General features: G+C 44.3%; 1 protein-coding gene across 2 annotated transcripts in view; it reads left to right on the top strand.

The window, feature by feature from the left end:
• Window positions 1-11757, top strand: part of magi1b (membrane associated guanylate kinase, WW and PDZ domain containing 1b) — a 121148-nt gene extending 109391 nt beyond the window's left edge. Inside the window, exons 19-24 of one of the 2 annotated variants that reach the window (XM_029501212.1) lie at window positions 98-265; window positions 3653-3746; window positions 3903-3990; window positions 4754-4897; window positions 6944-7082; window positions 9807-11757. In XM_029501212.1, the coding sequence (XP_029357072.1) occupies window positions 98-265; window positions 3653-3746; window positions 3903-3990; window positions 4754-4897; window positions 6944-7082; window positions 9807-11023 (1850 nt within the window). In that variant the 3' untranslated portion in view covers window positions 11024-11757. Of the gene's footprint in view, window positions 1-61; window positions 266-3652; window positions 3747-3902; window positions 3991-4753; window positions 4898-6943; window positions 8924-9806 lie in introns of those variants that run through there. The other variant, XM_029501213.1, reaches the window with a different exon arrangement.
• Window positions 11758-14706: the final 2949 nt, after the last annotated feature.

Below are 14706 nucleotides of genomic sequence, written 5' to 3'. Positions count from 1 at the left end.
CAATCCAACACCTTGAACACACACACACTGAATTCTGCATCACTGTCAATGGTGACCAAAGCTGGCAATACATGTGTGGCAATGCCCCACAAAATAGGCCGCATCATTGAGGGTAGCCCAGCAGACCGCTGTGGGAAGCTGAAAGTCGGTGACCGTATCCTGGCGGTGAACAGCTGCTCCATTACCAACAAGTCCCATTCTGACATCGTCAACCTCATCAAGGAGGCTGGGAACACCGTCACACTGCGCATCATTCCTGGAGATGGTGAGTCTACAACAGCAGTTAGAGACTCCACCCATAAAACCAGTTCTGTCATTTTTATCAGCTTCTATTTGTACAAATAGCCTGTTTTCCTTCCATAAACTCTTGCTGAAAGGGGCAGCATGGATTGGCTCTGTCATGCTGAGGGTTGTCAATCACTGACTTTTATTTGGATAATTAAAAAGTCTGGGTGTATCTGAGGAACAGGATGCGTCTTTGCCTTCCTGAGTACTGCTTATGTATGCCTGTAGTGTTATATAAGGCTTGCAGATTCTTCACTTGCTTTCAAAGTCACTAAAACACCCCTGCAGTGTTGACAGTAGTGCTTCTGTGGAGATATTTGGGAATTTTCCCAGCCTTTGCATTTCTGCCTTCAGCATGCGCACACCTTTTAAAACATGGAAGTTATTTAAATGTTTTGTGTGTGTGTGTGTGTGTGTGTGTGTGTGTGTGTGTGTGTAGGGGGGGGTGCAGATTTTTTTTTCTGCACATGTGGGAGTGTGTTTTCTGCCAAAGTGGTTTTAAGGAAAAGTTTGTGTCTATTGTATACTGTGTGTGCAGCTGAGAGCTCTCACTGCATTTTGCTGATCACCATGACGTGCTTCACAAACACAGTTAAATTAATTGTGTGTGTTTGTGTGCATAGAAGGCGATATTCTTTGTCGGTCTGTGCGCTGCCTGAAATTAAGAAGAATCTTTCATTGTCATTGTACACACACTGAAGTCAATGCCCACACAACGAAATTAACGTGTATGTATATATATGCAAACATGCAAGGAGGTTTCAGAATGAAGGTGCCGCCATTGCTCAGCGCGTCTGGAGTGTTTTTTCTGGGGACAGTGACTTTCTCAAGGCCTGGAGATAGACTGGCACCTCTCCATCCACCAGTCCATTTTTTTTTTTTTTTTTGTCCCGGCTGGGACGTGAACCGATGACCCTCTGGTTCCCAAGCCACTGCCGCCCAATTGTAGCCATTTGTCTGCTGTCCGTTGTGTTTTTGGGTTTTTTGCCTGTTTAGTGGTTGATGAGAACAGTGAGTTGGAATTGCTCTGCCAAGAAGGTGCAGAAAGCAAGAGTAGGCTTCAGAGGGAAATAGCTGGATATGTTCTATCAGAAAGTTCTAATTTGTGTTTATTTGCATGTGTCAAACAGACAGATGCTGTCTGATGCAGAGACTGGGAGAGTGACAGGAAGGCATTGTGACTGGCGTTTCTAACTTGCGTCTCAGAGTGACTGTTCTGTCTGCCTCAGTTTACACATGGCTGACTGGGACTATTTTTGTGTGGATCAATCCCGTCTTAACTTCCAGAAGTAAATAAATACTAACACAAGAGGTTCTTCCAAGGTGAAGTCAGACTCTGCTCTCTCCCACTGAGCTCACCTCTGCTCTGCATGGGAACACAGATGGAGCTTTATTCTGTATGATGCTCAACATTTCTGCAATGACAACGAAAGCAGACATGGTACTGTTGGTCCACAGTAATGCATGCACAAACAGCTAATGCCTTATCAAAGCGTATGTCTCTGCAGTGTCGAAACGAGACACACATCAAATACACCTCATTGCTTTCTGGGAGATTGGGAGAGAAGGGAGATAGACGTGCCTGAAGTGATACGCTGTGCCTTTTTTTTTTTTTTTAAGAATAACCAGGGATGTATTGTGTAGTACATACCTTGTGCTTGTCTTATCGCCTCTCCCTTTCCCTCACTGGTCCTTTTTTCCTTCCTCAATCCTAAATTTCTCATTTTGAATGTACCTGCTCTCTTTCCTTAATCTGTCCATTCAGGGCAGGAGGTTATAGTGCCAGGTCCAGAGACAAATAACAGAAACAGCTCAGTGCCTTTTCTGTGAATATTTTTAAGGGAGAGTGGAGAAAAGAGGCAGTGGGTCGTGAGCAGAACAGAACGAGAGAGAAACAGCACTTATTCAATTAATTTCCAGAAAGAAAACAGTTGGAGGAAAGATAAATTGAGCAAGAAAGCAAAATGAAAGGAATGGGTTGTGCAAATGAGCAGATGGAGGGGCAAATAGGGTTTATGGGAACAAAAGTGAGCTTTAGTGAGAAATGAGCAACACAAATTATGCGAGAGTTTGCATGTTCTCCCCGTGCCTGGGTGGGTTTCCCTCCCACCGTCCAAAGACATCATGTTTGGGTAAACTGGTGACTCTAAATTGTCTGTAGGTCTGAGTGTGAGTGGTTGTTGGTCTCTTGTCTGTCTCTGTATGTTGGCCCTGTGATTGACTGGTGGCCTGTCCAAGGTGACCCCGCCCTCACCCAGTGTGAGCTGGGATTGGCTCCAGAACCCCCCATGACCCGGGAAACGGATAAGCGGTTGAAGATGAATGAATGAGTAACGCAAATGCCATAAAATCTTATAGTGGAATATTTCCTCCGCAAACCTCATCCCATGGGCCACACTAAAACATCCATCACACACTTGTGCAAACCCACAAGCAGGTTCTCCGTCGTCCAAAATGAAGCGCAACTTGATTGGTTGGCTTTGTACCCATAGGGGAATGGCCAATCAAAAAATTAAGACAGGAGGCCGCAAGGGGATTGGGGGAAGTGGAGGAGATGAATAGAAGAGAGGAGGGGGTCTGACTGTGAGAGGAATAGAGAGCACTAACTTAGGAGAGGGTAGTGCAGAGTTGCAATCAAATAAAGGATACCTGTTTATAGCCAAGACAGATTAGGTTGTTAAGGAGAAGAAAGGTTTCTTTTTGTAGCAAGATTAGAGTAATGATGGGCTGTTTTTGTCTATGGGGGCCAGGGTGATTCATTAATTATACAAAATGGCTGAATCAAAGAGAAGGCAAAATAATCTAGAGTTTTTATGTCCTTAGATGTTTCCTGACTTGCCTGACAAAGTTACTGACAAATATAAGGTGCTCTGGTGTCAGATCTTTGCCAATAGGTGGAAGAAGCATGGCGGGGCTGGTGGTCAGCTTCCGTTGCAGGTGACAGCTGCTGAATCTACAGACTCGGCACATGTTTACACTCAAAAATCATCCATATGTGAAATATGGATTTAATTTCAACGAGGCATTCTTGGAGGATACGAGTGACACTTAAATAGTAGCAAATGTTGGGAATCAGAAGTTCTAAGGCAAAGACACTTGTCAATAAAATTTCCTCAATGTAGCAAGAAAGTTTTGATGTTTGCTTGAGGGGGGAAAAAAGGTTCTTGGGAAGTGTAAAAAAATGTCTTGGACTTGCTGATATGAAAGCAATAATTTTCCTTTTTTATGTTTTCCAACTTTCCTTTTTTCATTCATTATTTTTATATAGCCAATTTATTTGCCTCAGCTTGCCAATTTTAGCAAAGTTAGCTGCAATTTTGTTGTTAAAAAGGTCTTGACAACCTTTTTCTTTCTCCATCATCCCCAGAGTCATCGAATGCTTCTTTGTTGACCAATGCAGAAAAGATTGCCACTATAACCACCACTCACACACCTCAGCAACAGGCTGCACCTGAGGCCAGGTGAGGAGCACACCAGGAAACTGAGAGCATCTGAGTGCTGTCAAGTCTGTCCATCTTGTCATTGTTCAAAATATGAATGTTAAGTAAGTTATTGAATTTGAATTTGAGTTCAGTCTCTAATTTTGTTTTCTTTTTACCAATATCTCCTTGTCTCAGGAACAATACTAAACCAAAACAAGAGTCGTTTGAATTTAAACCCCCACAAGGCCCTCCTCCCCAGCCCCCAACACAAGTCTCAGCTCAGGTAAGAGGGGCATTCCAGTCATCCATCCACATGTCACTTCATTCATACATCCATCCATTTCCCGTCTCCATCAAACATTCCAGCAATCTACACTCCATCATGTCAACTTCCTACACACATCTTTTTACACATTCATCCAGCTTTTCTGGCTCCCACAGACCCATTTATCCTCTTTCCCACCATGGAACAACAAATCCACATTACACCCTCACCCCAAGGACGAACAAGGTGGCTTTTTATTTCTTTATTTTTTCTCTTTACGTCTACTGCCAGGTTTATCAGAGTCCGTGCATTAAAGAAAGCCTGTTTGCTTTCAGAGTAACCCCTAAGTCCACTGTGTTCACTGCTGAATTAATCTGGCGGTGTGGAGATTGCTCTCACAGATAGCATTGATCCTTCAGCAGAGGAGATTAGGAGGGCATGAAGACAGGAGCTGCTGTGGCTGTCTGCTTGTCCTTGCTGTGCCTGGCCCAAACTGCCCCCCCCATCTCTGTTTCTGTGCCCATGCCCTCTCTCTTTGTCCAGCCATAGCCCAAAGCATCAATAATTTAGCATCCTTACACCTATATGCATACACACACTCTGGCACACCTATTAAATGTGTGACTTTGACTTTCTGAAGGTGGCATTTGTGCCTTCCTCCTGAAATAGGACTCCACTTCAAGGGGCAGTCACTTCACATCTGAACCACAAAAGGCACCTTCATGCAATTGTATCTTTGTCCCTCCCTCTCTTCATCTGTGTATGTGTGTGTCTCCATCAGGATGCTGAGTTCTACTCCGTGGACCTGGAGCGAGACAACAAAGGCTTTGGTTTCAGTCTGCGAGGAGGCAGAGAATACAACATGGACCTGTATGTGCTGAGGCTAGCTGAGGAGGGAGCGGCCGTCCGCAATGGGAAGATGAGGGTACGTACACAAAAGACCTCTACACATTCACTCACGACAGAGCATATTCTGAGAGGATGCTACGGACATTTTTGAGCACATGCATCTTTGAAGGATATTGCTGTTTAAGCGCCACTCCACTAATTTTACACATAAGGTTCAATTGACTGGTCTCAGGAAGTACTGCTCATTCCATCTAAACTGGTCTGAGAAATATAACCCCTGAGGTTGTTATCAGGGTTTTCATGGTTTCAGACTGCAAGTTTATGATAGAAATCCTAATTTACAAACTTTGGGAAATCAGACAGCAAGGGTCCCATCCGTAGCTGAAAGGGCAGTACATCAGCATCCCATTTATATATTATTGAATTATATAATTTATATAATTATTAAATTAAGTATTTTACATTTTCCCATAATTTTTGTGTCCCTTGAAAATTAAATTTCAGTCTAAACTGGAGTTACTTTATTAAATAAAGGCCACATGTGGTTGTGATGGAAAGACAGGAATAAATTCAATATAATTCCATTGCAGCAAATTTTATCTTAATTCTTCCGGCCCATTCAGAAAATCTTGTGGCGTGTCCGATCCATTCAAACTGTTCATCTTGTTGTGGCACATTAGGAATGGGCAGATTTAGATTAGCTACTTTGCTCCACTCTGTGTTTGTGTTTTTGGTTCCTACCTCATGAGCATCTTTATATCCTGCCATGTACCTTTGTGTTTATAGTCACGCTGGGTAAAGAATGTACTTTGGGAATTTCCTGATTACGGCTGCACTTTCTAATTATCTCTGTAAATCTGTGTCTCAAAAGCACCTCCTCATTATAACTGTAGATTTTGACTATTATAGTATATGTAGTAAATGTGATGTGATGATTTCTTACTCTCAAGCACTGTCTAAATGTTTAACTGTCCTGATTAACTGTGGGGGTGATTATACTATCCCGTAGACTTCACAGCCATCAGAATAATCCTATCTATCAATGTAATTGTGTGTGCATAATGTAACTTCCATATAATGAAAACCTTCCATGCATAATATAAAGATTTTAGCCTCCAGGCATAGCCTCGGAAAAGATTCACTTTTTGACTGCAGTGTCAAACAAACAAGGCTCACAGTCACAGGGCATGCCCACTGACAAATCATACACAGTTTATGAATTAATTTTCTTCTCCGAGCTTATGAAGAGACAATTATACAAACCAAAAGAGTTGCCAGGAAGCCTATATTTAACCCCTGTTTTCATAAATTGTATAAGCATATAGCTCTTCTTCTGGGCCGCTTTATTGAATATACAATTCAGGGTTAATTGAGTCTCCATTGTGTTTTCTAATGTGAAACGTTCACAAAGCTTGTTGGCAGAGACCCTATGGCTGTGAGCTATAATACAGTTTAAGAAATATATAATCTGCTTGTTCGGAAGTGTGTGGGTGTGCATGTATTAGCACATTTCAACATGCATATATGAATAAATATATTTGTGTTTGTGCACCTTATTAGCAGAGATATTATTAGAAGCAGCTCTGAGAGGCAGAGAGGTGTCAGTAAGAGATCCACACACGCTGCCAGAGGAATTCCCCTGGCGTAGAGAGCACTGACAGATATCTTGACGCGTGGAGGCAGAGAATAAGGAAGCAAAAAGTGATTTTCTGTGGGTCCCCCCTCTATCTCTTTCCCTTACTCTGCGTCACAGTTGCTGCTCTCCAACACAATTTGCCAATTTAAAAAAAAAAAAAAAAACATTCCCGTGGTGCGGTTTATCTTATGGAATATTTGATATATAACTTCTCCCCAATCTGTCACCCCTTTCCTCTACTTCCTCTGTCATCCTGTCCCTTTGAACCTTGGTGCCTCTCATCGTTTCTCTTGTGTATTTTCTTCACCACTGTCACTTGTTTTCCACATTGTCTTGCTCGGCTGTCTCTCCTTTTTCTGCCTCTTGTTGTTTCTCCTGTCTCCCTCTGATTCCTCTCTTCCGCCTCCACCTGTCATTCTGACTCTGTTCTCTGCCGCCCTGCCTTTTTCCTCCCTCGCCCTCTCGCTTCGTTCTATCACTTCTTAGGTCGGTGATGAAATCCTGGAGATCAATGGCGAGAGCACCAAGGGCATGAAGCATGCACGAGCCATCGAGCTTATCAAGAGTGGAGGCCGGCGTGTTCATCTTGTGCTCAAGAGGGGTGACGGCTCAGTGCCCGAATATGGTGGGTCAATCTACGAAAATATCCCCTTCTCCCCCATCTTCACACCTTGAGCCAGGGGACACCCGGTGGAACGGTGGTGGGTCGAAGGGGCAAGAACTATATTACCCTCCCAGGACCATTCAGTCATCCCTGGGAAAAACCCACCAGGGAGGGCTTTGGTTGGTCTTGAGTTTCTTTCTGGTGGAGGTCACACCTGGGCTTTGGGATTTTTGGGGGAGGGGGGCAGGGGTGGAGGTTGCTCCTGTGGGGGCTGTTGCCTTCTTCTGCTGTCACCTGCTCTCAGTTTCCATGTCATTCCGCATCACTTTTCACCCTTGGGCCACTGAGCAAAAGCACTCTGCTGGGACTTTACAGAAAGGTGGTGGGTCTGATTTCAGTGCTACATGAAAATAGAAACTGTTTATGGAGTTTTAAGGACCAGGGTAGTGAAAAGTCAATGTTCCTCGTGGGTAAGAAGTAATATCTATGTGCTCTAATTCCTCATTAAAGGCCTATTTTGGCCTTGGGGATAAGAGAAATTGAAATTTCGATCCATTTCATCCCATGATAAAATGGGACATGTCGCAGCTTTCTTTAGGATGTGACACAAACATATTTATGATATTTATTGAAGGTGAATGTAAGCTACTGAACTCTTGAGGGTTTAAAGTGAGATGTGTTAAGAAGAAAAAGGCAGTCTGATGTTTTTTTGCCATTTCAAAGACAAAATCTCACTATACTGTGCTTGACATTATTCACAAATCCATGAGTTTTATTTGCACCCAATGTTAATGTCATTGAAAAGCTGTGACGATAGGAACTCTTCCCAACCATAATTCAAAAACAAAGCCACTTCAATTATATAGACATTTTGTACAGTGCCGAAAAAATTTTTTACAAGTATTTTTGTTCCATGTACAGAGCCATGAATTGAAGCCACATATTAATGGATAAAAGTCTATTGCTGCATGAACTTGTCAAAAGTGTAAATTCAATTTTTTTTTTTTCCTTCTATTGTCTATTTTCCATAATATTTATGGAACTTTTTTTTATCGTATTGAAAAGTTTTGATTGATAGTCACAAAACATCTTAAATGTTTTTTTTTTTTTGTTTGTTTTGTTTTTTTCTTTGGAGTGGCGATACATTTGCCTGTGTTGAACAGTTCATTAATGTAATTTTCTTTGGGCTTAGAATGTGCTGTCTTTACCTGCACCAATATGGCACCATGTGAACGTGTATATTTTTGGATCATTGTTTGTACTTTTTAGTTGGCACAACCTTTGACAGTCTTGCCAGTATTTCTTTTGACTTCTGTCAGCAATGTAAAACTGCTTTATATGCTGTAGTTGTGGGTGTGCGACTCTCACTGTCTTTATTTTTTGGTTTTGGGTTTCTGCTGCTTCTGTGTCCACTCCTTTATGTGTGTGGGTGAATGTCTGTGTGTGTGTTTGTGTGCATGAGCTGGTTTCCAGGACTTTTCTCTGTAACTGATGGTTTTCACTGAAGGGTTTGGGTAATTTCCTGGACTGTCTCTTTTTCTGAATGACTTGATGATCAAATAAACACCTTTTTTTTTCATTGAAAAATCAATACAATAATTCTCCTTTTCTTCCTTCAAGTTGGTTCCAAGCGATCTAAACTACTGTGCTCTTCTCTTTTTTTCCTTCTTTTTGTGTATCTTCTTCTCTTCCCATATTGCGCTGGGCACTTGTCTTCCTTCAGGGATGGTTGCTCCCCATCTCACTGCATGTATGAGAAATGACAAGATGGGGGAGGCCTCTGTCCTCCAAAATCAGACTACGGTTTGTAACTGTCCTCCGGCTCTCCCTCCCACTCTGTCGTTATCTCTCTTTCTCTCTCTCACTCCATCTCTCCATCCTAATGTTTGTGGTGTGGCCTCAGATCACCTGTGTCCGTGCTCTATTCCATGCATACAAATCCATTCACCCAAAATTGCAATGCCAGTGCCGCCGCTGCCGTAGCCGTTGTTATGGATTCTTCATGCATATGTCTGCGCTGATTGCATTTAACATCTGAGCCACAAGTCTCAGTGAAATGTACCAGTGTTAGCTTGTTTAATTGGTTTAGACATATACTCGATTTTAGACCATCAGAGAACGTCTTTGTTGTTATTGTTAGTTTTTGACTGAAGCTGAAGCTCTGCGGATTCAAACCTTTTCTTAAAATGTAGATGTGAGCTGCAGTGAAGTTTAATCTTTTCATAAACAAATCATTGCCGTGGCAGGATACGTAGATGAAATGATCAAATCCCTTGAGGAAAGCAGCAAGAGTGTAAAAGTATCTCAGGCATCGTGACAGTGCATGAAATAGCATGGCTTATCAGTACGAATAGGCAACATCACCCACATGCAGCACATTGGCACCGACTTAACCAGGCGTCCAGTCCCATCCTGCCTCAGGGAGGAGAGCCCAGGCCCCCCTGGGAGCAGGTTTATCTGGGTAACAGGTCTCCAGGAGTTGTGGCTGCTACGCAAGTGTGTCACTGCCTCTTCCTCCCATGTGTCGGCTACACTAATGTTTTCCCATTGGCTGTTGCTGTGCCATCTTTGCGGGCTTTAACATCAGAATGGCTTCCATTGGAAATGCTCTCAGCTTCATGTCTGAGTGACTCCGCATGGTGTCATGTGAAAGCAGGAAGCAGCTTTGAGAGTCAACAAGTGTGTTTGATCCCCTTGCCCTGGTTTGTGTGTCTCTGCGTGTGTGTGTGTGTGTGTGTGTTGCAGACGGCAGCCCCAACGACAGCAGCACAGCCAACCCAGCCTCAGGGTTACAAAACGCTGCGGAAGTGAGCGCCCTCCCCCCCGCCACCGCACCATCGGAGTCCAGCTACCCACCAGAACCCCACCAGCCATCCCGGAGCAACAAGGGCACCGGCAGACAGCACCACACCACCCACCGCCACCGCTCCCCCCACAAGAAAACCAGCACCGGAAAACACAAGGGGAGGAAGTCCACGGGCAGGGACCTGCCCAAGCTGTTCAAAAAGAAGGAGGACAAGAAGGGCGCCGGCCAACGCCACCACTCCGGCGGACAGCACCGCAGTCGCCACCGCTCTCCGGACCGGCGGCACGGCAGGTCGCGCAGTGCGGAGAACGCCCTGGACGGCCAGTCTGGCGGACACCGCCACGGCCGCTCCCCCGACAGACGCCGCGGTCACCACTCCCCCTCCCACCACCGCCACCGCTCCCCCCGCCGCTCTCCTCACCGCCATCGCTCACCCCACCGCACCGGGCACCGCTCCCCGCCGCGCTACCAAGGCCACTCTTCGGACCCGTACCGCCGGCGCACCTCCCCAGAGAGGCCGGCCCGCAGCAACGACAAGCCCAACGGGATCGAAGCCGAGCCGAGGGAGCCGCCGCCGCAGACTCCCGAGCCCAGCTTCCTTCTGGAGGACTCAGTCCTCCGTGAGCCCCCGGCCCTGGAGCGCCTGAACCGGGAGGTGACGCTGCCGCCGTTGCGCAGAGAGGAGCGGCCATACGGGGAGAACAGCCTGCTGATGAGAGCCTCGTCCATGGAGAGGGCCTACCGGGGTGACGGCAGCCTCCTGAGGGACGTGGCCTCCCGGGGCCAGAGAGATGCCTACGGGGGCGTCACCTTGCCCAGGGTGCGCACCCCCGACTCCGATTCGGCCTACAAGAAGTACAGCTCGCTGCTGCGAGGCCGCTCCGCCGACAGGGCGGACCGGGACGGCCGCTACGCCAGTCGAGGCAGCTCCCCGGAGCCGCAGCACCGAACCCGCAGCCTGGGCAGAGACATCTCCCCGATCAGGGGCTTCCCCAGAGACGACTCGGAGGACGAGGAGGACGATGACCAGTTCGTGGCGTCCAGGCTGAGGGAGTACTACAGCACGCTGAGGGCCGGCAGCAGCCCCGCAGCCAGGCCCGCCGTCCCTGAGCCCAGGAAGACCTACAAGGAGAACCCCAAAGACCTGAGCATCTGATTGGACCGCTGTCAGCCAATCACAGCGGCCACCCACACAACACCGCAAGTCCTCACTCACATCACCACTGGTCTACACATGACGTACACACACGCATATTATGTAACAATGTTGTGTTACTAACAAGACAGTGATTCCTTAATGACTTTTGAAAGCAGTTTTTTTTCCTCCTCTTTTTTTTAACTGTACGTTTTATTTTTCCTTTCTGTTTTCTTGTTTTGGGTAAAGCATTCTACATTTCCAGTAACTCAATACTTTTCCAGAAAATGTAAAACCATAAAAAACAATGATGTGCCTAACAGTTCCATTAATGAGCGACATTTTGTTTTTGATTTGATACGTGGCAGGTGCTTTGTGCCGCACCGTCACATGATGAAATGTATGTACTTTTCCACAAGGTACCCATGGAAGTACCATGCACCTGGATCACTGTAACCGGTGCTCACAATGATGCTGTGCATGTCTTTACCGGTTTCAATGTCTCTCTCTCTCTCTCTCTCTCTCTCTCTCGCTCAACTACCTTCTCTCACTTCTCTTTCTGTCTTTCTCTCTCTCTCTCCCCAGTGCCACTGTTTTTTAGACATTTGACCAGACTATAGCACAAGCCTGCATTTGTTTGTATATTTTTGACAGTTTGCAGTATGTGTACATTCAGAGGTGATCATTTTAAATGAATGAAGGGGAAATTAAAAGTTAAACTATGATGATGATGTTAAAAATAAAATAATATATTCAACAAATGAACAAGTGGATGTGGTTTTGTTTTGTTTAAAGTCGGTGCAGCTGGTAATCACAACCATTATGATCATTTGTTATAGAGAGACACAGCTGTAATACTCACCAAGAGGGGATTTTGAGTGGCAGGTAGAAATTGTGTCCCAAAAGCCTGAGCTCTCATCGTTCGGACAAATAAAAGACAAAAGAGCGAGGAGGCTGACATTGTTATCTCAGGCCTCCCAAAAGTATGTGTTCAGAAGTAAAGTCTTTGAAGAAAAGAGCTCCCATTCTTCTCAAAACATCAAAGCCCAGATAGGACAATATTAAAAATAGTTCCTCCACTCCTCCTCTCACTTCTTATTTTGATTTGTGTTTCAATGCCTTTTCCTCTCTCTTGTTGTCCTCTACACTCCCCTTCTTATTCCTCTCTCTGTCCTCTCTGCGCTCCTCGCTGAAAGTTTTTGTTTTGCAGGCAGCAGGCAGGCTGTCCCTATTTCAGGACAGTGGCAGGGATGGGTGGATGGTGACATTGGGGAGGCCTCCCCTGTGGAAACAGCAAATGAATAGATGAGAACAACAGCAGACAAAAGTGTGGTCACTCCTGGTGACCTGTGAAGGCCAGCAGGTATTTACTGCTCGTGAATAATGAAATATTTTTGCTTGGCAGTTGTTTGATGCTGATGTTATACAGAGAAATGAAGCTCAGCATGAGATGTCACTCCATGGCACATGAGAAAATTAAATATTTAACCCATTAATTCCTAATAATGCTTGCTGATGTAGATATTTTAAATACTGGCATTTAAATATCCAAGGTAGCATGAAGGGCTACTAATTTGAGTTAAGCTATCTGTATAGCTTTTATTTACTGACGTTTCCTCACACCTGCCATTAGATTTGTGTCTGGGCATGCAGAGAATTGTGAAGAGTTTCTGAAATATATGAAGTTTCTTCTCCTTGCTGCAGCACATGCCAAGGTAATTAATACCATATGTTCAAAAGTGTGCATTCAAGATTACCCTGTGGACACAATCTTTGCTGCTCATAAGAGGAAATAAGCAGTGTGGAAGCGTCGCGATCAAACGCGAACATATCAGAGGTTTTTTTTTTTTTTTTTTTTGGCCCAGTTTCTCTCCTATTCAAAAGGACCTCAATGCATTACACTGCTTTTGATGCAATGATCTGAAAGTGTTTTTACACAACTATTTTTATGAGACTGGCTTCACGTTAGTACAAGGAGAATGGACTTCTTCAGGTGCACAGAAATAATTTATACTCAAAATCCAGCATATGTCCAAATATATCTGATGGGGTAATTTTAATTAGCGATTTATTTATTTATTTTTATAGTTAATCATTATCCACAGCAGTCTACAAAGAAACATTGGAGATAGTTGTAGCGTGCAAACCCGTCTCCTTTCTCTTTCCCTTCGCTGTGAAGGGGAAGCAGTACCTAAATAATGGATGTAATCCACTTTCCAGCATCTCCTCCCTTCTCTTTAAATCGCTCTCTTTATCAGGACACACTCCACTCCATCTCATCATCAAATGCAGCAACAGAGCTCCATGTTTTATTGCTGGTCCAACACCAGAAATGATTAACAACCCATATCTGGTGGCAATTTATCATGTCAGTGTCAGGCTGGAGCGAGAGGCGGTAATGAAATGTCCAATAACAACATAACTGCAGCCTAACGCAACAACAGCCCGCCAGGTCAAGCCTCTGTTCTCTAACCAACCAGGCTGCAGGTGCTCTCACTGTGACCTTGGAGATCTTCTGCATCCTCATTGCCATGGAAACACCAAAGTAATACAGCTCTCTCCTCAAGCTGGCTGCAAGAGACAGGCGTTATAGATGTGCAAACATTGCAGAGGGAGAAAAGTAAATGAAATGAAAGCAAGAGCGTTGGGATATTTTTGGCTGTGTGCTAAGGATTTCAAGATTCCTTCACTCACAACACACAAGAGTGGAGAAAAAAAAAAGTTTCTAATTTTCAAGTTATTTTTTCTCACATAGGCTTCAGCATCCTTTATAACAAGCCTGTTGTGGTTTCCACTGCTGTCATGTAGTGGTTGCTCTTTGTCCTAATACTGGATCTGTCTCATGCTCCGCTGTGCATAGCGATCCATCCTGGAAAGGGAGGTGTGGAGCAGAAATACCATGTGTTCAAAGGACATTTTGTGCAATGACTTTTTTTCTTATGGTAACCCAATCAATATGATGTACTGTGTATCTGTGTAATATCTGGGGGGTTTCCTGCAAATAGTTTGGTTTTGTAGAAAAATGGCTTCAGCCTCTGCCAGCTGTCACCCTAATCAATCAGCAGCTGTTAGAGAGAAATGCACTGACTTAAATGTTCACAGTGAGTTCTTTTTAATTAAATTGATCCTTCCTTTCCATTTGAAGCATCCAGTTTTATTTTTCCTCCTTTATCCAGTTTGATAAAAACTTTTGCCAATCTCTTGTCTTTGACAGCTTTGTATTTGTACTTGAATTAAGTTTCCTTATAGAAAAAAAATCCTTGACGCTCAATATTCTTATAGGATTGGAGCATTTTTATATTTTTTTTGTTTGTATTTGTACCCAGTATAATAATAATTTGGCCCTGTGATGAACTGGTGACCTGTCCAGGGTGTACCCAGAAAGTTGGCTGGGTTTGGCTTCAGCATCCCACGACCTGGAAATGGAAAAGCAGTAGGAGATGGATGGATGGACAATTATAATTTAGGAAATATCTCACAAATACGCTTAATGAAGATGGTGAGCCTAGTACCTGATAAATGTTAGCATCACTGCTATCATCAGTCATGCTTTTCCATGTCTCATTTTTAGTGGCTGATGATAGCTTTCGCTGACTCTCTGTCACCAATATTGTCAATTAGTTTGGCAAATGTTGCCACCATTAGCTGTCTAATTGCCAGGATGGCTGTGGAGCATATCTCAGCAATGCTAATGTGGACTATTA

The sequence above is a fragment of the Echeneis naucrates genome, chromosome 5, assembly GCF_900963305.1.
Source record: "Echeneis naucrates chromosome 5, fEcheNa1.1, whole genome shotgun sequence".
Classification (NCBI taxonomy): domain Eukaryota; kingdom Metazoa; phylum Chordata; class Actinopteri; order Carangiformes; family Echeneidae; genus Echeneis; species Echeneis naucrates.
Note: the sequence above shows the minus strand (reverse complement) of the source record. Positions and strands in the feature narration are given on the sequence as shown.